Source organism: Camelus dromedarius, chromosome 23, assembly GCF_036321535.1.
Source record: "Camelus dromedarius isolate mCamDro1 chromosome 23, mCamDro1.pat, whole genome shotgun sequence".
NCBI lineage: Eukaryota > Metazoa > Chordata > Mammalia > Artiodactyla > Camelidae > Camelus > Camelus dromedarius.
The window spans coordinates 4,347,627-4,373,041 of NC_087458.1; the positions used below are offsets into that span (position 1 = coordinate 4,347,627).

The 25,415-nt window shown below is 42.1% G+C and overlaps 2 protein-coding genes across 6 annotated transcripts in view; one reads left to right on the top strand and one right to left on the bottom strand.

The window, feature by feature from the left end:
- Positions 1-19: 19 nt before the first annotated feature.
- VPS72 (vacuolar protein sorting 72 homolog) lies at positions 20-9,553 on the bottom strand. The gene is made up of 6 exons (XM_010996765.3): positions 9,353-9,553; positions 5,787-5,939; positions 5,495-5,609; positions 4,927-5,103; positions 925-1,069; positions 20-602 (listed from the first exon to the last, which is right to left on the bottom strand). The coding sequence occupies exons 1-6, from the start codon at positions 9,467-9,469 to the stop codon at positions 215-217; spliced, it is 1,095 nt and encodes a 364-aa protein (XP_010995067.1). The 5' UTR covers positions 9,470-9,553; the 3' UTR covers positions 20-214.
- Positions 9,554-12,664: 3,111 nt separating this feature from the next.
- PIP5K1A (phosphatidylinositol-4-phosphate 5-kinase type 1 alpha) overlaps positions 12,665-25,415 on the top strand; it is a 33,763-nt gene continuing 21,012 nt past the window's right edge. For 2 of the 5 annotated variants that reach the window (XM_064477745.1, XM_031436444.1), the window contains exons 1-2: positions 12,795-13,261; positions 21,645-21,683. In XM_064477745.1, coding sequence (XP_064333815.1) covers positions 13,180-13,261; positions 21,645-21,683 — 121 coding nt within the window. In that variant the 5' untranslated portion in view covers positions 12,795-13,179. Of the gene's footprint in view, positions 13,262-13,294; positions 13,369-21,644; positions 21,684-25,415 lie in introns of those variants that run through there. The other 3 variants (XM_010996767.3, XM_031436443.2, XM_064477744.1) reach the window with 3 other exon arrangements.

Below are 25,415 nucleotides of genomic sequence, written 5' to 3' on the forward strand. Positions count from 1 at the left end.
CTACATTAGGCACCAGACAAAAGGGATCCTTCCATTTTATTAGATTAAAAAACACAAACAAAAGCAGTAGGAACCAGGGGGAAAGATGAGGAAAGAGATACAGGCAAGGGCTGGGCAAAGATCAGCCATGACAAAGGGGAGAAGCCAGGAGAGAGGGAACATTCAGAGCCCCGAGTCAGGGTAGGAAAGAGCTTCCTAAGGACTAGACATCCCTTCATTTGATGACAATTTTCTGGCGCAAAGCTCGGGGCCCAGAGCCAGGGAGGGGCTCAGGAGGTGGCGGGCCAGGGCCAAGGGCTGAGGCAGTGGGTGGCAGTCCGTGGGCAGTGATGTACTTCTTGTAGGCCTCACGGATGATCTTGAAGGCTCGAGCAGTGGCATAGGGTATGTCTGTAACAGGGTCCCGGTATAGCGCTGGGCGATGGGTCACTGGGCAGACCTCCCGAACAGGGACCTTTGGGGGCCGCCCCTGGGGAAACCACTCCTCAAATGTCGCATCGTCACTGAAAGTGATGAAGGTACGTGAGCAGCGAGCAGGAGGGATGACGGGTCCAGTCCCAGCACGGGGAGTCAATGCAGAAGCCGTGGGAGCAGGATCAAGTCTGAGGGAGAAGACAGAGAAAAACACAAAGAACTGAGAAGAGAAAACCACAGATAAAGAGATCAGAGAGGTTAGGAAAGAGAAGGTGGCAGTAGATGCAATGTCCTGAGAGAGTCTATTAAGTGATAGGACAAAACAAAGCTGGGCTGGATGGGAAAACAGAAAAGAAGACAGAGGCTACAAGAGAAAGAACTAAGGAGCCGTGGGGAAGAGGAATCTGACACCCAAGTTGTGTGGGAACCCAAGTGAAGTGGGGCCGAGGGGGCACGAGCCGTACACAGAGGGAGAGACTGCTCTGCTCTCTCCCCTCGAGAGTCACTCACCCTTCCACGTCCACATTCTCTTCTCTAGGGCCAGGCTCCCCGACAAGTGGCACTGTCACTGAGTGGTAGGTGATTATGGGCCCAGGGCACCTCCGCTTCTTGTGGACCTGCTTCTTTTTGTCAGCCTCAAGCCGCTCATATGTCTCTTTAGGATCAGAGGAAGGCAGAGGGGATGGTCAGTTTCCCTCTTCCCACACCCCAGTTCTGTCGTTCAGTCTCTCATCTTAATGGCTGTCTAGTCACTGCCCACCCCAGCCAATTATCAAAGTCCTCTATGGCCCTCGAGCATCTCCCATTTCATAAGTGTTCTGCTTGCCTCTCCTGACATCCTCTCTGCTCATCATTTCTTAAGTCCACCTGGTTCCTCACCCACTCAGAACTGCAGGACTTCAGAGCTGAAAGGAACCCTTTGATGAGGAGTTACTCATTTCCCCAGACTCCTCCGTTACTGCCCTTCAGCTTGCTCCATCCAAGGCAGCACACTGCACTTTCACGCACCTCCAGTCATTACAGAGTTCTTTCCCACTCTGAGCTGAAACACACTTCCTGCTGACAGTTTTACCTTTAAGGCTATAAAGGACACACGTCTAACGTGTCTCCACATGGCAGTCCTTTAAATAGATGAAATTAGTGTTCTCCTCTCTCCATGCTGATCACAACACCCCTTCCTCACACCACATGGTTCTGAGTCCCTCCCTCCCTCTGCCACCCTGGGCCTGGGACACTCTTCTATTCCTGTACTTATCACAGTCCACAGCAGAAGCTGCAGGATGGCAGCCTCCTTATGTGTCTTGCTTCATCTGTATAACGTTTTGAAGAAAAATTTGAGTAAGTTGCTGACATTTAAAAGTTAGGAAATTATATTTAAATATAGAGATTTCTGGTCCCTCTTAAAAAATAAGAAGAAAATCTGGCAACCCTGTGTCTGCATCCTCACATGGCAACAATTAGCAGAGCTGAGTAGCTGCTCCTCCTTTCAGGCACTCCTCTCTGATGCACCACCGTCCCTCCGGCTGGCCCCTGTGACACTGCTCTATGGCAGCTCATCGTTGATATATATGTCTCTTCCTTTAGGGCAGTGGCTGTGACTCATATTACCTACGTAATACCAGGGTCACACAGCGTTCCACATGTTACCAACACTCGATAAAGATTTGTTAATGCATAAACAGACCAAAATATTCCTGGTCCCTTTTCTCTGAATGAACTCCAAATTTCTGTGTCCTCCTTAAATGTGGGTACCATGAAAACCTCTAGATAAAGTCTGACCAGGTGAGTCCTCTGGAAACAGCTCACCCCAACCCCCACCAACCATTTAACCTCTTTTATACTTGAATTCTGGCTGGTAATACTGCTTTCTTTCCCTTGAGCCGACCTTCCAACCCTTCTCTCGAACATTTCCCTGTACCCTCTGGAACTCTTGCTCTATAATCAGCCAACTCATCTATTTGCTCAAGCTCCTCACTCAGCATTCCTTCCAAAACTTGTCTTACTGGAAACCTGTCATCCACAGAGGCCACCACTCTCCCTGCGGCCGTCTGATGGAGGATGTGCCTGTGTCGTATTGTCAAGTGAAGCCCACACCTCAAGTGTCTTTGCTCCACTGCTCTAGACACCTCTGTTCTCTGGTTCTTCAGTACTTGTAGTACGTGGGTATCTCCTCATTCTACCTATCAGCCCTTCCAGCCCTCATTTTCCTTTTTAAATTGAGCTTAGGTTCCTCAAGCTATCAGGCATTCTCCTGTCGACCTAAACTCCCTCGTCAAGACCTGGACTGCCGAGTGCTGCTGGAGAAAAGTTACACAGTGGGAAGAGCGGAACCACCATCAATTCATGGTTCCAAACTTCAACAGACGTGCCAACACCAGCAGCTAATCCTATCTCAACAACTATTTCAAACAGTCTTCATGCTCCTCAAGCTTCCAACTCTATCTCCAACACCTGACAGATGACAGGGCCTAAAAAGACATCAGATGAGAACTACTGCTCTGTCCTGCTCTGGGTTTACAAACATATGACTATGGGCCAACCTCCCTCCTGCCTCTTAACTTAGGCCAATTCCTCCACCTGTGCTCTAGCTCCCACCCCCATCTCCCACTTCTCTAAGATCCTACACTACCAACTATCCTTGTTTCTTCTCCATCTTTAAACTCAATTGCATCTTACCAAAAATAGTCTCCCGAATCTTTGAATAAAACAAAACAAGGACAAACTCTACCTTGACCCCAGACTGCCCTATTCCCTCTCCTTCATAGTCAGATATTTAAAGTTTGGCTTCCCAACCAACTTCCAAATGGCATGGTCCCCAAAAAGTGCTCCCTCAAGTCATCTCTGACATCCATGTCACCAAAACCAATGGACACCTGTCAGTTTTCTTTACTGGTGTTTCAGCTGCACTCACCAGTTACTCTGTCTTGAAACATTCTCTTTCCTTAGCATTCCTAGGACAAATTCTCCTGGAGTTCCCAACTCTCTGGCCACTCCTCAGACTCTTTTCTACACTCCTCTTGTATGAGACCATTATATTTTAGTGTCTGCAGGACCCTCTTGAGCCTCTGCCTACTCTTCTCCCTCTATGCTTTCTCCCTGGGTGATCTGATCCACTCTAATGTCAATTACTACCCATATTCTAAAACTTCCAGGGGGGAGGGTAGTAGCGTGCATGCTCTGTATGCCCAGTGTCCTGGGTTCAATCCCCAGTACCTCCATTTAAGAAAAGTAAATTTAATTTAAAAAAAACAAAAAACTTCCAAATTTATATTTCTAGCCCAGGTATCTTGTCCGAGCACCAGATCTGTATATTTAACTGATTTCTCAGCCCTGCATGAATTGCTCATAGATACCTCAAATCCAACATATTAAAAAATAGAAACTTATTATTTTTTCCCCTGTCAAACATGCCCCTCCAGGATTTCTGATGTCAGAAGCCTGGGAATCACTCTCTTTACAGTGGCCTGAAACCATCAATGAGGTCAAAGGATGCAGGTTGTAATCACAGTGACATCAAGTGACCTCATTATTTGTGATGACTCTCAGTCATTACATGTTTTGAAAGATACTTATGTTTTAAAGCACTAAATTGCCATTATACAGATAGAGATGTTTCCCATTTTAAAGCCAACATAATGGGAAAAAAAAAATCACAAGAATACATCCTGAAAATGTTGGAAATGAACTAAATCTTTTCTTAATCACTGTAGTCTTTTGGAGTTAAGGTATCTAAATTTTAAAACTATCACTAAATTGAAATGAGTTGTGTCCCAGATATTCTGGGTAAACAATCTTCCACTCCACAGTGAAATCACATTTGGGTTATAGATGTTCAATTACATATGTTTGGTCAAAAAAGGGAGTTTCAAAGAGAGAGTGAGTGAGAGAGAGAAATAACACACCAAATACTGTAGAGGAGTCCACCTGTCATTTCACTCAATGAAAGTATGCCCCAGCGTGAGCATGTGATGGGAGGTGTGAAATCTGCTATTCCCACAATTTCTCATACACCTCTCATGGTCTGAAAATTCTCACTGCCTTTTACAGAAATCTCTTTTTGTACAGTATATTACCATACATGACTTGTGCCCAATAGCATGTGAACTGGGTATTCTAAAGCATTTTTACTTTAAAGCTATGTCTCTCGTGAACTGATTCTACTGAATTTCTAATTCTCATGATCACCAAAGTAGGCATTATCACCTCATTTTGTGAACAAGGAAAGAAAGATGCAAGTAGGTTGTGAGTAATTTGCCTGCAGTCTTACAGCAAGTGAATTAGGATTTGAACTCAGTTCTATATAATTCTTATTTTACACCAAAGTCCTTTGATACAACTTGTTCTGAAGAGCCCTCATAACTGCTTATTTCCTTGCTCATAATTGCGTACTCTTCTCATTTCTTCTGATTCCCTTGTCTCGAATCTCCATCTTTCCAGTTCTTTGGGTCCCCCAGGTCTGTTTTTCTCATGTTCCTCAGTCCCTCTACCCACTGTTCTCAAAACCAGACTGACCCAGTGAACGTAAGTTGAGCTCCTCTGTGATCTTGGCCTCCCTGAGCAGCTCCTCTTGGGTGAGTGGCCGCTCACAGTGGGGCCCCTTTCGCCGCCGTGACTGGCCCTGCCTCTCTTGTACCCGAAGGAATGTTTGTCGTGTATGCTCAGCTGTAGACTGACGCATGGACTTCCGACCTGGGAAGGAAGTCAGAGAGGAAGAGATCTTTGAATTCATGTCCACCTCCTTTACTTTTTTTTTTAAATCTTAAAACTTTTTATCTGGAAATCATTGCAAACTTATAAAAAAAGTTGCAAGACTATTACAAAAAACATCCATGTATCCTTTACCAGATCACCTGTTAATATCTGACCCTATTTGCATTCTGTGTGTATGTGTTTTCTGAATAATCTGAGTTAAGCTGCACACATCATGGTTCTCTTCCCCTAAATACTTGGTGAATTATTTCCTAAAAATAAGGACTTTCCTTAGATAACCACAGTACAATTATCAATTTCAGTAAATTTAACACTGACACTTTATCATCATATTTCAATTTTGCCAATTGACCCAAACATCCCTACTCACTGTCAGAGCCATCATCCTGTAGTTCTAGTGGGAGCAGGGCCTTCTCTTCTCGTGTCTTCTGAGAGCTACCAGCAGGGGTACTGACCTTTCGAGGCCTCAAGCTCTTGAGAGGCTCCTAGGGACAGATTGGAATCAGACACCAGGGAACAGCAGAAATAGGAGAAAGATGATAACGATCTTAGGAAGACAAAACCAGCACTGCCAGAAATGGGACTGGTGTGGGGAGTACTGAGATGAAAGGGAGAAAAGGAATTAAGGAAATCCAAGAAAACCAGGGCTCCCCTGCATGCACCTTATATGCTTTGGTGATGACTCGGCGCTTCCTTCTTGGCTCTTCTGCTTCTCCATCACTGGATGGTTCATCCCCTTCGTCGATGTCAAAGTCAGAGTCCACCTCATCCTCTGTGTCTGACTGGTCCCCTTGATACTCATCGTCTCCTGATTCCTGAGGACATAGGGAGATGAGGTTCTTGTGGGCATCTGAGTCATTAATGTCCCTCCAGGAGGAACAGAATATCTTTGCTTCTTGATGAGGGCCACCCCACTCTCCTTCCCAGCCCAGCCTAGCCTTTCATTTTCCTCAGGCAAGAAGCTTTTCTAGTTGATGGACTTTGGCTCCAGTACCCCTTCCAACATTTACTGATTGCCCTTTACCTGTAGCACACTGTGTTGAGTGCTGGGGTACAAAAAGATATGGTTTGGTCTCTACCTTCAGGGGTCTTACAGTCTAGTGAGGACAGGACATAACTATAAAAGGGAGTTTTAATACAAGGCAGCACATAAAGTACCAAATGGCAATAAAATGTTACAGGTGTTCTGAGGAAGGCACACTTGCTATGGACTGGTGGCCTGAGAAGGCCGAAACTTTAGACCAGGGGTTGGCAAACTTTTTCTGTAAGGGGCCAGGTTAAAATAGGTAGCGGGCCAGACTCAGCCAGCAGGTTGTAGGCTGTAGTTTACTAAACCCTGCTTTAGACTCTAAAGAATGAAGAGGACTTGAGCCGTGGTTCAAAATATTGGCAGTATTTAAACAGCCAAGAGGGAATCCTGGGCAGATTAAATAGCAGAAACAAAGGTGCAGAAGAAGGAATGTGTATAGCATGTTGATGGAATAAGGGTTTAGACCTAAGTAAAGGAGCAAGTTTATCTCTAGCAAGAAGTCTTCCTAGCTGACTGCCTTTGGCTCCAGCACAGCCTCCTTCCAGCATTAACTGATTTCCCTATAGGGCTATAAGATTTGAAAAGAAGGTTGCATTCAATCTATAAAGAAACTTAAATGAAAGGCTAATAAACTTATGACTTGCAGGCCTGTGATTCTCAATCCTATCCCTCTCCTTACTTGTCTCAGCACTGATAATCACTATTGAGGTAATCCAAAGTTACTGAGAAATACATTTCGTTCCTCAGGTGAGTTGAGACAGAAAAAGCTGGTTACTGCTGTATAATGGGAAGCCATGGAAGGTTTGAGAGGAGAGGAAAATTGTGTCCAAGGAGTGTTTCAGAAGGCTCTGGAGGTGGTTAGATGGGTAGAGAGTAAGGAATACAGCACAGCCCTGAGCTGAGGGCAGGTTAGGGCTAAAATGGCAGCCCCACTGGAAAGGAAAGAGGGAAAAGAACACTTGGGGGCAGGGGAGTTTACTAGGCAGGACAGCACCTCAAACATGTGGCTTTCTCTTCAATCAGTGATGAGACTAATGGGCTAATCTTGGTATATGAGCTGCCAAAGCAAGCAACAGACAGTTGACACTCCAAGCCAGGCAGCATTCAGTCTTACACTGATGATCATCATTTCCTCCCAACTGATGTTTGTGAAAGACAGCTTGGGAACACATTAATCCCCTCAGCTCTTAGTTGGTATTAAGTCATATCATCAGAGGGTGGTAATTCAACTACACATTAGCTCAATTGAAATGCTTTCACTAAGTTACGGATTTACTCCATTCCCTTGGCTTTTATTGAGGGTCATTAATAGACACGATTAGGTAAGAGAATGTTTTTACATCATCTACTAAACCCGTTACTTTACATATCTTACATAAGAAGGCAATTCTCCCTAGGATTTAATGCTGAATAAGTTTGTCTGTCTTAAACAGCTTATATGCTTCTTTCTTACTAAAAAAGAAAGAAAGAAAGAAATTCTAGGTTTGGCTGCCGGGAAGCTCACAGCTAAATTTAATATCAATTGCCATTACCATTTAAGCAGCGGCTCCTGGTACAATTACTTCTGATCTGTCTCTATTTTTACTGTTCCTACTTTTTGTTTATATCGTAAGCCTCCTTAAACCCTTTTTGGAAGCACGAAGGGTACATATTAAATAACGACTCGTAAAATGACAGAAATAGGAAAATGGCCTTTGGAGTAGGGATGAGAAAGTTCTATTTTAAACTAATTGGTTAGGGCTGTGTAAGTAATGATTCCAAGTCACCAAGTCCTGTGGATTCTGTTTCTTTAATTCCTCTTGAACTCTCCTGTCCCTGTTTCTCTACTCCCATTGCCTCCTTTGAACCACTTTCCTCATTACACAGTGATCTTCTAAAGTAAAAATCTGATCATGAAACTTTGATGAGTCTTTTCAGTCCTCTGGATGAAGAGCAAAACTCCTTAACATGGCTCACAAGGCCTTACGTGGTCTGTCCCAGGCCTTCTCCCTCCAGCCTTACCAACTTTTATTCTTTCACAATGTGGAGAATGAAAGTAGATGTGCAGGTCCCAGATCAGGATCTCAGTGCCTTTACACGTTCTGGCCCATCCCCTCGCTGGACTAACCTTCCTCCTCTCCCGCCTCCCAGTCCTACCGCTCTTCATCCAGCCAAGGCCTACTCTCCATACTGTCCTCAGCTTAAACATCATGTCCCCCATGGGATGCTCATCCCAAACAACTCTGGCATCCACGTGTTACCATACCACCCTATGCTTACCACTTATTTTACTCCTTATCACACAATCTTTTAACTGTTAACTCAGCTGGTTCCCCACTGGGATATGGAATATGTAAGGACAAAGCAGTGTTTTTAGTACTGTTTCCCTAGAACCTATCATAATGCTTGGCTTGCTCTAGGTGCTTAACACATTTAAAGAAAGCATAGATTTAGGGGGAAGGTATAGCTCAGTGGTAGAGCACATGCTTAGCTGTGGATGAATGAGATCCTGGGTTCAATCCCCGGTACCACTACTTAAAATAAATAAATAAACCTAATTACTTCTACCCGAAAAAAAAAAAAGCATAGATTCAAACAATACAAACTTAACAAATGCCAGTCCAATCCAGACACTGGGCTAGGCAATGGAGATATATGGACATATACAGCTGAACAAAACAGATCATCTCTAACCTTACAGAAGTTGCAATCTAATAGGAAAGTATAAGCAAGTAAGCAAACAAAATCTAATGAACGAAATAAATGGGGCCACTTTTTAGAACAGTCAAGGGTTTTCTAAGAGACATTTACAATGAGGTTTAAAAGAAGTAGGCTAAGTCCCTCTATTTTTATGAGAGGTTCCTTTCTATATTTAAAGTGAACAAGCAGTGGGCCAACGAGTGTATATACCGCATGACTACGATGTGCCTGGCATATGTTAGACGTCAGAACTGCGGTGAGAGATGCACCTGGGGAAGTACACAGGTTTCAGCCTTAGTCCGCGGTGCCTCCGGACAGCTTCTCCATTCCAGATCCCTCCAACCCCATCCAGGGCTCTCCCTTCTAGCACTCCAGTGTACCCCCCCGATTCACCCACCCCGTCTCAAGTATCAGCTACCAGGGCTCCTCACTCTTCCCCGCCCCCTCTTTGTCCGAGGTTTCCCCCTTCAGGATTTCTTTTAGCTTCTTTCCCTCCCTCTTCTTGGGCCCGGCTCTTGCCTCTGTGAAACCCCCATAAGTCGTCTGGTAGAACTCATCTTCCTCCTCTGCCTCCAGGAGCCCAGAAAGCCGGTTCCCCGCAGTCTTCCGGGGGGCCCGGCCCCCAGCCAAACTCATAACGCCTAGAGAGACTGCGCCGCCACCAGCAGCCCCTCACCCAGCGCGGCTCCCGGGGCTCGGCGCTCAACACCACTACCTGCGGGCAGCTGGCAGCGGCGGAAGCCGGTCGTCTACAGGCAGAAGTAGCAGAGCGTCGAGAGGCTCCTAGTCCCGCCCCCTAAACCTTCTCAACTCTTCAGCCCCACCCACTCCTGTGCAGAGACCACCCCAAGGTCCCCGCCCCAGCTCGCGCGCACCTGGGCTGTGGAATGATTCTTAACTCGGTGACACGAGGAGCGCCACTAACCTAAGTAAAGAATCTGGGAGTCAAGAAATTTTCAATTCAAAATGGTCAGTGTCCCTCTGCTCCAGTACGTTTCCCCTTCTGCTGTCAGTAGGAAACTTTCTAAAAACCCGGATTTTGTCTCCCTTCTGCTCAAATATCTTTAATGGCTTCCTGTCAACGACAGGATGAAGTCCAAAGTCCTTATGGCAGAATAGTAGTGTGATTACGAGGACAGCTTTATAGCCATCGAGACCTGAATTTGACTTTGAGCTTAAGGTCTTCTTGCTGTGTGACTTTGGACAGGTTGCTTTACCTGGCTGAATTTCAGTTTTTTCATCTGTAAAGTGGGACTAATAATAATATCTACCTTTTAAAGTGGTTGAAAAGATTAAAAGATGTAATCCTTGTAAACTGGTTAGCGCAGTATTTAGTAAGCACATAGATGTTTGGTAGGTAATTACTATTAACATGGCATTCAAGATCCTTCACATTTTAACCTCTCTTTACTTTCATAGCCTCACCTCCTGCCACATCATCCTATTCTAGCATCATTTCTAACACCCAAGTCTCTTGTCTTGCCTCCATGGTTTTCCTTCTCCTTAAAATCCCTTTCTTTCCTTGTCTACCTGGCAAAATTCCAATTCTGTAGGACAGTGAAGCCTTCTCACACACCCACTCCTCTCTTTCCAGTCACAGCTCCTATACCAATGAAGATCATGCCTCCTAGATTCTCTGGAATAATTCAAATCTCAAGTAGTCTGTGAAATTGTCAAGAATGTGTCAACTTCTCTTTGCATTTTTTATTCTGAAAATATGATTGTCAAACCACAGCACTTGTGCATACTCTATGATGACACTTATTATGTTTTATTCTAATGATTTATGTGTCTGTTTTTCTCATTAGTCTGTGATCTTTTTGAAGGCAGGAATTTTATCTTCATCTGTGTATACCAGGAATTCCCAAAGTACCTAGGACATAGTTGAGGTTAAATATTGTTAATTCGGTGAATGAATGAATTAATGACTAAGTGAATGAATAAGGTACCTATCCTTTTATTTTGCCTCTACATTGATCTTGCCAGGCTGTAGCTACTCCACTTTGACCTTAGGAGCTGTCCTAAGATATGAAGATCACTTTAACAAAGTGCTGTGTGTCTGTCTGTGTATGCACTATTCTCTTCAAGTTTGTATGTGTGACTCTATTTTGAGCGCACCAGATTTCCCCCCTTTTCCAAAGTGTATATTGGTGAACTCTCTTTTCCATTTCCTTGGGGGCCCCAAGCCAGCATGTCCTGCTCTGCCCTTGCTTCCACACCCTGCCACGTCACCCCAGTTCTGCTATGCCAGGAATGTTACTGAGGAAGAGTGGCTCTATGACTCAGAGGCCATCCTAGGAATTGAGAGGGAGTGGGGGCAGAGACAAGGTTTAGGGGGAAAAGATGGGAGACAGCCCTAGCTCCACTTTTTGAATTTTGCTTTCATCCATTTGTATATTCAGGATATATGTATTGAGCACCTACTCTGTGTTATGCACTATTCTAGATGCTTGAGATATAAAAACGGGTAAGATGTAATCTTTGCCCTGAAATGCTCAGTCTTATGAGGGAGACAAACAAGTAAACAAACTGACATAATACAAGGTAGTAGGAGTAACAGTAGCTATTTTCTAGTACATAAAGGAGAAACAAAGACCCCTAAGAAGCTACAAAACAGAGATCTCTCCTTTCAAAAGGGCTAAAATCAAATTCACAGATCAAATCCCAGGGAGAAGATCCCCTTGTTGACCTACCGCCTTGGTGAGTCAGGGCTTTATCGGTCTATTTCCACTTTCAAAATCAGAATCATAAAATACTTCAACGCTATACAATTTCATTGCTATGGAACTGCAAATTGCAATACAACCATTTGAAGTTTGTGTATCTTCAGTACTCAAAGGAAGATGAAGAACCCAGCAGGTGGCAGCAGGGAAACAACTGTTTTCGATCTTGGTGAAGGAGGGATAGAAGGCAGAGGTAAACGGGTGCGGATATTTCCTGGATGTTCAGGTCCTAGGTTCCTTCTCAAAGACCCAGAAGATATCCAGGTAGAGGATAACCAGGCCATCATGGGGGCTGCAAATTCGAGGATCCCCCGCTACATTCCTCTTCATTTATTCATTCCACAAATAATTATTGAGCCCTTACTATGTACAGTTATACCATGGGAGCAGCTGGAGATAGAAGAGTTAAACACAGTACTTGCTCTCTAGAAGCTTACATTCTGTTCAGAGTCACGTCTTCAGATCCCCACCAGTGTTCATAATCTCCGGGGCATTTTGTTAAAACAGAGCAGGGTAAGAACGAAGACTACACTAGAATGGAGAATTTCGCTGTCTCCTTGCCCTTTGGAGCTTAGGTAACTGACGGAGGCTGAGGGCTTGGATCGCAGGAAGATTGTGATATGTTTCTGATCATCTTCCTTGGCCTTTTTTTGACAGTTCATTTGTTCATTATCAAATATTTCCTGAGCTCCGTCACTGTGCTCAGAATTGCGCTTGAGGACAAGTGTAGACCTGTTTCGAATGTTAAAGGAAAACAAGATGTGCACGCACATTAAACTAAATAGTAAACAAAGCAGTAAAGCCGGAAGAATGGTTGATGGCATGTGATGTTTTGTGATATTCAACTCTTTAACGACTCTGACTTGACACCAGCGCTTCTGTCGGGAGTTCTTCCCTGGACTGTGAAATCGAAAGGGCCAGCCCCGCGGAATTTTATCTGGAGATCAGGCACCGCAAATCAGCCCCTTCAGAGAGCTGAACCTAGATGGACCCATCGAGCCACCGTAGGGACGGTCTACGGTCAGGAGGAGCGCGCTGTCTTCGACCCTTGGATTCGTTAGGGCGCGAGGGACCCGCATCATGTGACCAATAACTGCTTCCTGATTGGCTTGACTCCCTTCAGGGCCTCCCTCCCCTCTATTGGGTGGAAAGGGCCGCGGAGAAGGTTAGACGCATGCGCAGTGCCCGGATTTCCCTGGCCGCCCTGAGTGGAGAGGTGGGGTTGGGCGATAAACAGGCTGTGGCTAGGGAGGAGGGGGAGGGGGCGTTCGCTCAGCCAGGACTTCTCACACCCCGTTGTTCTTTTAGGTGTGGTTTCGTCCGGACGCGGGGTTCCGGCAGACGGCTTGAGCTTAGTCTCATGTGAAAGGGGAAAGTAGCTCGCGGAAAGCGGTTAAAGTTGCGGAGCGGGTGCGAGACGGCAGATCACCCCCATGCCAGCCGAATGGTGCGGCCCTGAGTTGGTCTAGGAGCCGGCCCGACGTTTCAGAGGCAGGCCCCGGAGGGGGCAGGAGGGGGCCCGCAGAGCGCGGGTTATGTGAAGAGACGTGGGGAAGATTCGACTCCGAGAAGAAGAGCCCGTTGAAAGGGAGCGAGGCCGCTGAGGGGGAGGGGGCTGCCAAGATGGCGTCGGCCTCCTCTGGGCCGTCGGTGGTGGGGTTTTCATCCGTGGATTCCGGGGTCCCTCCCTGCACCTCGTCTTCAGGTAATCAGGGTGGGGCGTGGTCTGGGGGCGGCTGACGCCTGTGCGCTGGGAGGAAGAGCGAGACCCAGGAAGGGCACCTGTAGCTGGGGATGTCCGAGGCGTTGCCGGTAAGGAGAACAGAGGGCTAGGCTTTCTTATAGCAGGGCTTTCTCAGCGGGCAGGGGGAGTCTGAGGAGAGGATGGATTTGACTAAGAAAAGGGAGGATGTCAACGTTGGTTGTGTTGGAGGAGACCGAGTTGAGGACTTCGAAGAGTAGGGTCAGGAAAGGATGGAGATTGTCGGTGGGGGCAAGAATGAAACAGAATGGGAACCGAAGGGAGAAGATAAAAGAGTGGAGTGAAAGGAGGCCTCATAAGTAGAGCGGAATTACGTAGTGTGAGAGGCAGAATCCAAGCTGATTGTGGGGTTAATGGGATAAAAATGTGGAAGAGAAGCCATGGGACTTAAAAGACCTGGAAACGTTACGGGACGCTTTCGATTGCTGGAGAGTTAGGGAATTGTGGATTTTGTTGGAAGTTGGAGTTATTTGGAGCCGTCTCTTTCCTCAGAGGCTTCCCCAGTGCGTCATTCCTTCTCCCTTCGTGCATTCCCCACTCCCCCACGCACCCTACACATAAACACGCGGGCGGTCGCACAGACACACGTACACATTTTATCAGACATCCTCCTTTGGTGACTCTTATCTCTAGACTGCCCAGCTTTGGGAAGGAATGGGAAAATTTGAAGAGAGTCTGAGGAATGTAGAAAATTAGGGCTGAAAGCCCCTGAAAACAGAGGGAGAAGGTGCAATGATGGAGTCTTGAATTGCGGTAGAGGCTGAGGGAGGTGATGCTGGGAATTAGGCCTGAGAAGGATAGGGTAGGGGTGGCTCTAAGTGCTGTGGGAGAATATTGCATAATAGGAAATGGACTGGAAGAATGCTTAGGCAGAAGATTGGCACTTGGAGAAGAGAGCCAGGGAATATAGCTCAAAGTAGTTAGAAACTATTGAAGATTGAGGGAGGGCTGAGAAGCCCACAAGAAAAGCAACAGATTGTGTGTAGGAGGGAAAATGTGTGGTGTTGGGATGTGTGTGTGTGTGGCCGGGGGGAGTCTGAGTCAGACGTTCTAGAGCTTCTGTCAGAAGTGTCTGGTGTTCCACAGTTACTGTTGCCTCTACACTGTGAACAGGACAGGCTGCCAGATGATGGATGCTTTACTTGAGACGCTGACATTTCCTTAGGCCCGGTATTGCATCCTACCCATTTTGAATTGACTAAATAGACGGTTCCACTTTTCCTGCTCCAGCTCAGATGAGCGAATACTTGGTCACAAATATCTTCTTCATAAACTGCAGTTTTATTTATGTACATCTATTTTTAGTTTCCTGAGAGTGATTTTTGCCTTTCCTAAAAAGATTAGAGGGCCAGAACAACTCATGTTGCATTCTAACTGTGAAGAAGGATAAGGTAAAAATGACAGTTTTTAATACAGTACTCCTTAATTTAAAACCTTTTCTCCCCTCCTCCAGTGCAGAAAGAATGGTTGTGTATAGTTCTTAAACTTCTTAACTATCAAATCAGGTGTTAGAAACCAGGTTAATCTTAAAAGCTGTATGTTTATATCCCAAAATTTGATTCAGCCTCTGTCTCATGGAAATATTGGCCAGGTGGACAGATTTAGGGTTAAAAAGAAATATTTCTGTCACATACTGATGTATCTTCCTCCTCTTCAGGTCTCTACTCCTACTTAAGATAGTCCTACCATCTTTTTTAAATGTCACTATTTGATATTTTTAGGTTTTTTCCCCAGATCCTAGGATTAGCAGGTAGTAATTCAGATTTTATAAATTTTTTTCTATTGAAAAACTAGAAAATCAAATATTTGGTTTCACTGGGCTTTACAGTGCCTTGGTTCTACTACATTCATATGTGAAGTCAAGGTGTAATAATGACTAAGAATAAATAGCTTTAGATTCCTTTTTTTACTTTAATTTCTTACACCCGCCTTCTCTGCTTCTTTGGCAAGTACTATAACAGTTGGATTAATAAATTAAGAAATATTCTCATAAATATTCCTGAAAACATGAAATTATTGTGTGTGGATATGGAGTGTTGACTTTTTGCTGTCTCTGCACATCCACTTAGATTTTGGCTTACTGAATTTAATTTAATAGAGTATTTCATTTCAAGGATATGTTTTTGAAGAGCATAAGATGTTTGATTCTGATGCAATAAAAGCTATAGAGAATGTGTTTTATTTGTGATTGGAGGGGAGTGATGCTCTGGATGGTACTGGGGAATTAACACATTGGCAGGAATAAGGAGTGGTTTATAATTTACTAAATTGTTAAAGGCTAGAAGGCCAGCTTTGTAGAAATTCAAGGTAGGAGAGTGTATGTTTGTGTTTTAATCATCCTGAAACCAACTTACTGTCCTTAGATGTTTAGCTGAATTCACAAGGTTTTCTGGCAGTGTTGAAAGTGGATACAAAATAAGAATATCAGGATTCAGGGACAGATTGATGTTTTAGATAAGCCACTCAAAACCTTTGGAGGCTCAAAATCTTTTGGCATTCAAATTAGGAAGGACAGATAATTTAGAACAATTAGTTGTTCCAAGGCTATATTAAACCCGTCTAGATTATTTAGCCATTAAGCCAGAGCTTGTCTTTTACGCTGCTGAGGAGTGAAATACAGAGGGTAGAACAAACCATATGCTCTAAGAGATATTTGACATCTTTTCCCATAGAGTAATTACCATGTTTGGATTTGAGGGAGGCAGTTATAAATGAATATCAGCTTACAGCGGCCATCAACATGTGCTTGTTCTTAAACTTTGGTTATTAATAAAAGGTACTGCAGTTTGCTGTCAGCTGTTTGGTGTGTAAAGGAAGTTTATCCCTTCTCTTCCTTTCTCCTCTATCTTCATTATTTGGACGGTGGCACCACTTAAAAAAATAAAATCAGCCCTGATAAGGTGTTGACAGTGCAACATCTGTCACACCAGGATACAAAGAGCCTATTTCCCTATCTGCAGTTTGACTAGTCCTTCAAGAGTTTGAAATTCAGCCACTGAGTCCCCTTTTTACTACCAGGAAGGGAGTAAAGAGTTTCTGTTTTACAGACTTGATTTTAAGTTAGTAGAGGAGTTAAAAAAGTAAAGTTAAAATGCTAAGGTGTCTATTCTTCCCTGAAATAAGAGCCGTGTGATAAAATCATGTGTGACTCCCCTAAGAAAAAAGTGCTCAAAACCTTAGAACATCATGAACCTGTATGTAGCTCATTTTGCTTCAGACCAAAACATTTCTGTATTTGTCACACTTCACCAGGTGATTTTTATCATGAAAAGTCAGCTCCTTTTCTGACTTATTTTTCTCTTAACTACTAAGGAAAACTCCAGAAGACCCAGGATTGAAGCATTTTTGCTTTGAACCTTTATAGTAGGGTTGGTCTCATCAGTCCTTGATTCTGGTAGCTTTGTTCTTCCCAACAGAGCGCTCTACCAGTAAATTATGCTGTAATTGGATAACTCCATATGGTAGGAATTTTGTTGAGGGCTTTTTGTCTGTGTTCTTTGTCTACAGTGCAAGCCATTTGTAGACTGATCCTTTTCCCTTCACTTCTTCCATACAGTGAAAGGTAAAGCAACTTATACCACTTACTGGAGTGAGAAACTGAAATCTGGAAATGTAAAGATAGCACAGAATGCCATGTAATCAGAATATCACCAGGTACTATTTTGGTTGGTATTTTGTAAGTAGGGATAGGTTTTTCTGTTTGCTTTCTCCACAGAGATTTGACATCACCCCCGCCCCTTTTTTCTTTTGTCCCCTTGGTATATTCTGTCAGAAAACTGACATCAGAATGTCATTGTTTTTGATTAACCATTTATTTCTGCCATGGCTGCTCCAGCCCAGTGTTAATTATAATTATATAGATTTATTAGGTATCCAGCATCTGATATTGATTGGAAAGGTGTACTTACAGGTTAGCTTTGAATATCAAAATACATATTATGTTTTGTTTGTTAATTTCTGTATGTGTTCTGGGTTGATATAAAACTCTTCTGATTAATAGCTTTGCTCAAATATGTGCTAGCTACTGGCTATTATGCATTTTATCAGCCTGTTTTTCTTTGATGATATAATGGAAATCTATAGCCTGTGAAGTGAACAACAGAGGTAGTACCTGGCCAAACTCAGAACTGGGGAGAAGGAAGGGGAGGTTATTTTATCCTTTAAGTGGATGTTTTCTTTCGTAGAATTTTGGGATATTCTTATTCGATGTGAAGAAACCAAAAAGACCGAAGTTGTCAGTTTCTTCTCCCTTTCCTTTTTTCATTGGATGTATCCTCTTGATCAAAGATAAAAGAATACCTCAGGAAGCATGCCACTTTCTGATAACCTGGCAGAGGGAATCTCTTTCTCTGTGTTCGAAATCCCTGGCCACCATTCAGTCTCAAAGGCAGAGAGTGTTTTGACTGATGGTGTTTCCTGGAGGAAACCCCTTCCTAGCTCATTTCCCCTATAGCACTTCACTTCTCCACCCTTTCCTATCAAAAGAGAGCATTGTTTAGTTTGTACATATGTGTTGATCCTGTTTTGTTCCTGTCTCCTGTATGATCTGTTTTTTTTCATTGTTTCCTGTTTGTAGTGGACTTTTTTCTCAACTGCTCCATCTTTTTAAACTTGGTCACCAATTATTTTTTTCTCTTTCTGTTTATTTGTAATGGCTGTATACATTGAGTATTAATTTTTAATCTGATTCCCAAAAAGGCCCCTTATTGTTGGAGTCTGAAGAATACTATCAAAAAGAGAGAGAAGGGCAGATTCCTTGAAGGGAGTTCAGTATATCTTGTTTGCCTTGTATACTAAACTGAGCAATATGTAATTCGCTCAGAATAAGTACTGTCCCAAAGGATCAGTAATGTTGAGGGAGAGTAGGCAAAGGGAAGTTGAGGGGAGAGAATGGAAAGAGGTTTTTTTAGGATATATAAATAGCTTAGAGTATATTAGCTTTCCTGTGCACAGTGTTGGTAAACATCCCTGGCAAACTTCAAGTTCTCACTGACGAGAACCAGTATGCAAGGGGTAGCAGAGAAGTAACTCTGTATCTCTGATTTTCTTGCATAAGGATCTGGGGGGGTAATTGAAATGCATTGTTGGGACAGTTAATGTTCATTATGATATCATTAGACTTTCTCTGTTGAAATATGTACATTCCAATTCAGCAATATTCACTGCTTTTTCAAGATATCTAGAGCCACACTTGCAAATAAAATTCAGAGGTGGTTATCTGCCAGAAATCTCAAATGCTTCTTGGCCATGGGTTGGCTTATCCAGGAGATTCGAGTCTTTTAAGAAGGACTCAGAATTTTTTCATAAATTTCAACCAAAATTTTAGTGCCAAGAGATAACATATTTTAGACCTGAGAATGATGAAATTTGCCTTATAGAACTAGAAGCAAAAGTTTATCACTGGAGGGAAATACAGAGATATTTTAATTTAACTCTCTCATTTTCCAGATTAGGAAACTGAGGTTCAGATACATTGTTAATACCGGTAAAGACTTTGTGTGAAGTCTGTATGTTACCAAGGTGAGTCAGTAAATTTGTGGTTCATTCCTTACTACTTAAGGTGGCCCTTAGCTGAGGTGACCCCAGGACTGGTAGATCAGACTGCTTTTGAGCTTTTGTTTCTAAGAGTGTTCTTGCCTTTATGACTTTTTCAAGAAAAATCCTTAGGAAAAATTGACACCTGCTAGGAAATAAAATTTAGCTTTTCTGTGAAATGCGGTTTGGTTTTCTTAACTGGCTTGGTTTAGTTCTTATTGAGGGTATAGTAATGGTACTTTTTTTTTTTTTTTTTAACACTGTCTCTTAGAGGTAAACAGTACTTCTCAGGAGGCAGGCTGACATTTCAGACATATTTCTATGTATTTTCATTTTGATAAAGTATTATGCCTCTCACATGCAGAGGTGTAATTAAAATGGCTTTCAGCATTTCAAGTTAAAGAGGACCAGAAAGATTGTTTGAGATAGTCCAGCGAGCAACTGGACTGATGACATTTTTGTTTTGTTTTTTGCAAGTTTCTGCTTTTGATTTTTTTTTTCTTTTAAAATCTCTGACTCTCAGTATTATCAACCAAAAGGGTCCCTAATTAGCATTTTGCTTCCAAAAAGTCTGCTTGTCTCTTTGTGCTTTATATGGGAATTGTTGACACATTTATGCAGTAGTATTGGTAGCTCATTGAGCTGAATCTCTGCGATTGCTCCTCTATGACCTGTTCAGGCGGAACTCCAGTTGTCTGAGGAATGCATGTCTGGCTAGCCTCTGGCGTCCCCAAATTATATGTGTACTTCAAACGTGGAAGTCAGTCACACACTGCCTCTTAGTTTCTCATCTGGTAGATGATGTCATCTCATCTCTGACGGAAATGCTTCTGCTCTGAAAGCACAGGGAGAGACTCTGGTATTAAGGCCAACTCTGTTTTGTTCCACACACTGAGTTGTGGTGGAGGGGGAGAGGAGAGGGACAGCTCTCTCGTTGGAGCTATTTACTGTCTGAGAGTATCTTTGTTTCAATTATCTCCTCTTTTAAAGTCAACACAGCTCTGAAGTTTGCCTTTTCTCACATTTCTCAGAATTACATTGATTTTTTTCTCCCTCTGCATTTTGTCCTTCCCAATAGTGAATCTTAGTCTACAGTGCTTTAGTAGTAGCATACAAACTTAAGGAGAGTCACAGCGATGTTTTGCCAAGTGACTGGAAACCAGCTCCTTCAGTACCTTTTCCATCACAAACACAGTTTAGGGTGGGGTCAAGGACCAAAATGGAGTGCTTCCTTAAGACTAGTACAGAGTTACTCAGAAAAATTTTGCGTGACATGGTATGATGATTCAACTTCGTATTTTAGCAAGAATTGATTGGGTTGTTTTCACTATGGCACTTGACTTGGGTGGTTCAGCTGTTTTGAAATTACCTTAGTAACATTAAAGGTTTCTTGGCTTATTTGCATAGTTTAGAGGCTAGCTCTTTTATATTTTTCAAGTATCCAGGAGATATGCTGAAATTAGAGATCTCTGTTTTATAGGAGAACATTGATATTCTGAAAGATACAAAAGATAAACGTCTTCAGAGAGAACCTCTTATCATATGTGCTGATGTAGGCTTGTTTCAGGTTGTATAGACATTTCAAAGTAATAATTAATAGAGAAAGAGAATGAGTGTATAGGAGTCATGCTTATTTGTAGCTTGAAGTTGTCAGCAGCTTTCTAGGTATCTTTTCACATTTTTCCTTCTGGTCTGTCTCTGCAACAACATAATATGATTGTAATGAGCTTGAGTTAATGTGTGAGGAGGGGAGTGCTGGTGGTCTGTATGTGTGGGGCTGTTGAGTAGTAGTTTACTAGGAAAAATGGGTTGTAAAACAGAATGACAGTAAAGCCATCCCTGTATATCTCTTTTCTTTAGTTGTTAAATTATGTGGATAATTATTTGTTATAGAAAATTTATGTACATAAGGAAAAATGGAAATTTAAAGTTACAAAATCAACCTAATCCCACTACCCAGTATAGTCATATTTAACATTTAGGTACATAATTTTTGGACCTTTTCTATGTGTATAATACATGTTACTTTATAGATAAAAGTGTTTTACGAAAGTATTATGCTATATAATTTTTCACCTTTTTCCACTACTCAACAGTTTATTGTGACATTGTGGCCATACATACACATAAAATAATGGTTATATACTATTCTGTTTTATGACTGCACCATGATTTGTATAACCTATTCATCTAGATTCTTTCCAATTATATCTATCCAATTATTGTTATTATATATAATACTGCAATGAATATCTTTGTATATATGTCTATGTCCACTTGACTAATTATTTACTTAGGATGAATTCCCACTTTTGGGACAAATGGTACATACTTAATTTTAAAGCTTTTTGCTAGATATTGCCGAATTGCCTTCAGGAGTGAAAGACCCTCAAATAAAATGTACACACATTCTTTTTTAAAAGGATAGAAGCCTGTGTCCAAAGGAGCTTTGTACCTTAGAATTTTTTTGCCAATTTGAAGTTACTCCAGAGTGAAATTATTTGGGTTACAAGTTTTGTGATCACTTCTGAAATTTTTCTGCCAGAGCTTCTTCTCTCTCTCTCTCTCTTTTTTTTTTTTTGCTTTTTGGTTTGCTTTGGGTTTTTTTGACATTTACCTAGTAGAACTGCAGAAAATCATCTCACATTTCATAGTATGGTGCTGGGGATCAGGACAGATCCTATTCATAACTTTAAATTTAAGAGTTGTTTTTTTTTTCAATATGCTTATTCTACTGTAAGCAAATAGAACCCCAGAAGTAAGTGATAACTTTCTGTTTTTCCTCATTTAGGTTTCAACTTTCTGTGCTGTGGGGTCAACCGTAAGAGAGGTAGATCTGATGTGTATCTGTGCTGAAGAAGCATGAGCTCCTCGCAGTTACTAGCAGCCAACTCCTCTTCCCCATAACAACTGCAGACTTTTTAAAGTAGTAGTACATGGTCTTCTGAGAAGGCTGTGGTTGTTTTGCAAGCATTATTTGACTTTAGCTCCCATTTCCCTCTACCCTCTTCAAAAAAGTTGCTATCTTAACATAGAAACTTATTTTATCACAGATCCACAGTATGAAATGAATCAGATTACTATCTTTTGTTTTTCCCATAACTCCGTTTCCTTTTGCTTCAGTAAATTGAGTCTCAACTCTTTTTTTTTTCTTTCTGTTGCACCTCTCATTTCCCCTGACCTGTCCCATCCTGTAGATGGTGTTTCATAATTCACAATGATAATGATAATTGCTAGTATTTGTAGAGCATATATTACATGTTAGGTGCTATATACCTGGCTGGTTTCTTATAACAACCCTGTGAGGTACTTGTTACTATATCTCCATTTTATAGATGAGGTAACCAAGGCCTAGAGAGTTTTAACCAACTTGCCCAAGATTACCTAGCTAGAAAACGATTGATCTAGTATTCAAACCTAGCCAACCTAGGTGTTATGATTTCAGAGCCCACATCCCTACCCACTATGCCTTATTGCTCTCTCACTAATCTGAAAGTCTGCGTGTGAACTAACTTGACTTTAAACCAGATTAAATATTTGTTGTTGAATGTGTACTGATTGAACTAGGAGTCCTTGGTGAAGGAAAAAAACAGTGCAGAAGGGAATTTCCCCTTCTGACCTTAGGTCTCCTAAAAAAGCAACAGAATTCTGAGCTCCTCCATGCATATGTGGAGTTATTGATCATTCTTTCAGAAAATATTTTAGAAGTTAATGTGGATTTAGACCAAGGATTGGTAACTGATTCTGCAGTCAATTCCGAGGTCCCAAAAACAAAACAAAAGAGTGTCTATCAGATGCCCTTTTTTGGTCCATTGCAAATTCAGTAATCATAATCCTTATGCTTTTAATCAGAGCAAGTCATGGTCCCACTTAACCAGAAAGAAAACTCTAATATGAGGTGAATGGAGCTCTATTTTTCTCTCTGTTAAAATTGTTCATGTCTTACTACAAAGACAAAAAGATACTTTCAACTGCTAGAGAGGACCTTAAAATCTGTGAAACTGCTTTTTCAAGTTTAGACTTGAAAGACAGCTTCTGCTCCTCTAGAACTGGCATTGTCTAGTTTAGAACAAGGATAATCTCAGTAAAAGAAAGGAAAGGTACTTTCCTACTGTTTTTGCCAGGGACATTGATGACTTGCCAAAGAAACAGATCGCATTATTGTTAATTTTATTTTATTTTATTTTATTGAGAGAAACTGATGGAGGAAGACTCTGAAAATGGAAGGGAAAGGAGTATCTCAAGGGAAGGAAATACGTGTTCATGTTGTCCATTAGCAGTTCTGAGATTTAGTTAGTTTGTAAAAACATTTTAGTTCCCTTGGTGCTTTCTTGTCCCACCTAGACTCTAAGTGGTCAGGATATTGAAAACAAGATGGTTTAGAAGAACGAGAATTGAATTGAGAGTTAGGAATGTGGATTCCAATTCTGGGTCTGTCGCTGCCTTTGCTCTGTGATTTTGAGCATATCCCTTAGGCTCTTGTGCTTTTACTTACAAGTAAGAGGATTAGACTAAAAATCTCAAAGGCCCTTGCTGAATGATTTTTTTCATAACATAAATGGTTGTTGATTTTTTTTTTTTAAGCTTGGAAATGGGCAGGTAGCTTCATTTGTGTCTGAAGGAGCTAAGTTCTCAACTTTTTCTATTTAAAAGTCAACTTTTGTTAATGTCTATAGATTTCAGCCAGACTGAGCCTGCCCTGGCCAGAAAAAATTTTTTTTCCTAAGTGAGTACACCCTTGCTCTTCCAGGTCTTTTACATTTCCTTCTTTCTGCAGAGGAACTAGGGCTTGAAATCACCAGGATTGGCTCTTTATCTGAACCATTATTTTTCTGGTGCAGCCTGTTTGTCATGACTTCATTTTTTGCTTCCAATAGAGCAACATTAGCTAGTTATTTAGAATGCTTACTGGTCCAGGGCCTATTAATAAGTAGGAGTTACACAGTCATGAGGGAAACAAACTACTTCATCCTTAATGCTTACTTTTACCAGAGGAAACCTCTCAGAAAGAAGCCAGCTCAGATGAAGAAGCTTGACTATCCAGACTTGCTTCTTTTCCTTCTAAACTTCTAATTATAAAATTTTTCAGTATACACAAAGTAGAGAGAATAGTATAATGAACCTCCAAGTACCCATCAGCTAGCTTCAACAGCAACATTTTGCCAGTCCTGTCGCATCTGTTCTCCATTGCCCCACCTCCACCCCCTGGACTATTTTAAAGTGAACCCACTCTTCATGTGATTTTAGCCATAAATATTTCAGGATGCCTTTCTATAGAGAAGGATTTTATTTTAGAGAAGAAAGGGAGGGAGTTGTAACATAACCACAGTGACATTGTCCTATCTACAAATCAATAAGAGTTATTAATTTCTCCTCTCAAGGCTCCTGTCTCAGAGATACTTTAAAAAAATTTTTTTTTCCTAATCAGCATCCAAAGAAGTTTCACACATAACTGTTGGCTTTGTCTCTTAAGTCTTCCAAACAGTTCCCATACCCTGCAGTACTATTTTGAGAGCCTAATGAGATATGCTTGTAACACTTTTCAAGTGCTGTACACGTATAAACTGTTTGGTCAGTGAAGAGAAATAACCTTTCTAAAAACATCAGCATTTCAGTTTAGTCTTATAGGTAGCGTTAAGGAGTAATAAGAGAATGTGAAGATGTGCGAGTCATGGAGAAAAAAGTAGAAATATTGTAATCTTCTCCAGGTCACAGACGTATAACTCTCTATCCATAGTGCCTAGCATAATTCTTGGCATATAACAGACGATCAATAAATATTTGTTGAATAAATGAAGGCGGTGTGGAGCAAAAATAATTCAGCATTGAACTGGTGCTGAGATGTGTTAAAATTGAACCAATGAGGAGAAGCTGGTTTAGGACTTTTCCTATGGCACTTATAGCCAAGCTGTCAGCCTCTATACCTACCTTTAGGTAGTGTGCTGTCCTCTCTTGCACGTGCCACATTTCCTAGTGTGGACCGGTGGTAATGTAGGCATTTAAATGATAATCCTTCTGAGTTTTAGCTAAGATGGGGAGAAACAGCTCCCACATTCCTCAGGAGAAAGGTTTTTCCCTGAGGAAGAGTAAATTTAACATTGAAATCCTGCCCTGTACTCAGTTTCCCTGCCTAAAAAAGAGGATGATATATTTGGATCGTGGATATGGATTATAAGATGATAGTATAGTATCAGAGAGTGTTTTTCACACAGATGCTAGAAACCTTTCTGTTGAATAATATTCTAGTCTTATCCATAGGGATGAATCTCATTCTCCTAAAACATGGGCTGGCAGGCATTACTAAGCTGGATGTTGCCATGTTAAGTTGATCTGTCTTTCTCCCTGCCCCCCCCCCCCCATTTCTCCTCCTCTTCCATTTCTACTCCTCTTCCTTCTGAAGAGAAAGCTTGATTGTGAGGTGAACAGGTACGGGTGCTAGTGACTCTTCAGTCTCAGGGTGTGGTTTCTCATTGGCAGAGCTTAAGCCTTAGCAGGTGGTACGTGGTTCCCTGAAATGTCGCTCTGCTCTTCATTGGGTTTCTGGACCAAGCTGGGTGTTAAC

Bases quoted from the DNA above. Each gene is read 5' to 3' on its own strand.
- VPS72 (XM_010996765.3), bottom strand. From the start codon at position 9,469: ATGAGTTTGGCTGGGGGCCGGGCCCCCCGGAAGACTGCGGGGAACCGG. The intron at 5,610-5,786 runs GTGCATGCAGGG...ATCTGTCCCTAG, and splicing joins TCATCACCAAAGCATATAAG to GAGCCTCTCAAGAGCTTGAG. The intron at 5,104-5,494 runs GTGAGTAGGGAT...CTTCCTTCCCAG, and splicing joins ACAGGATGATGGCTCTGACA to GTCGGAAGTCCATGCGTCAG.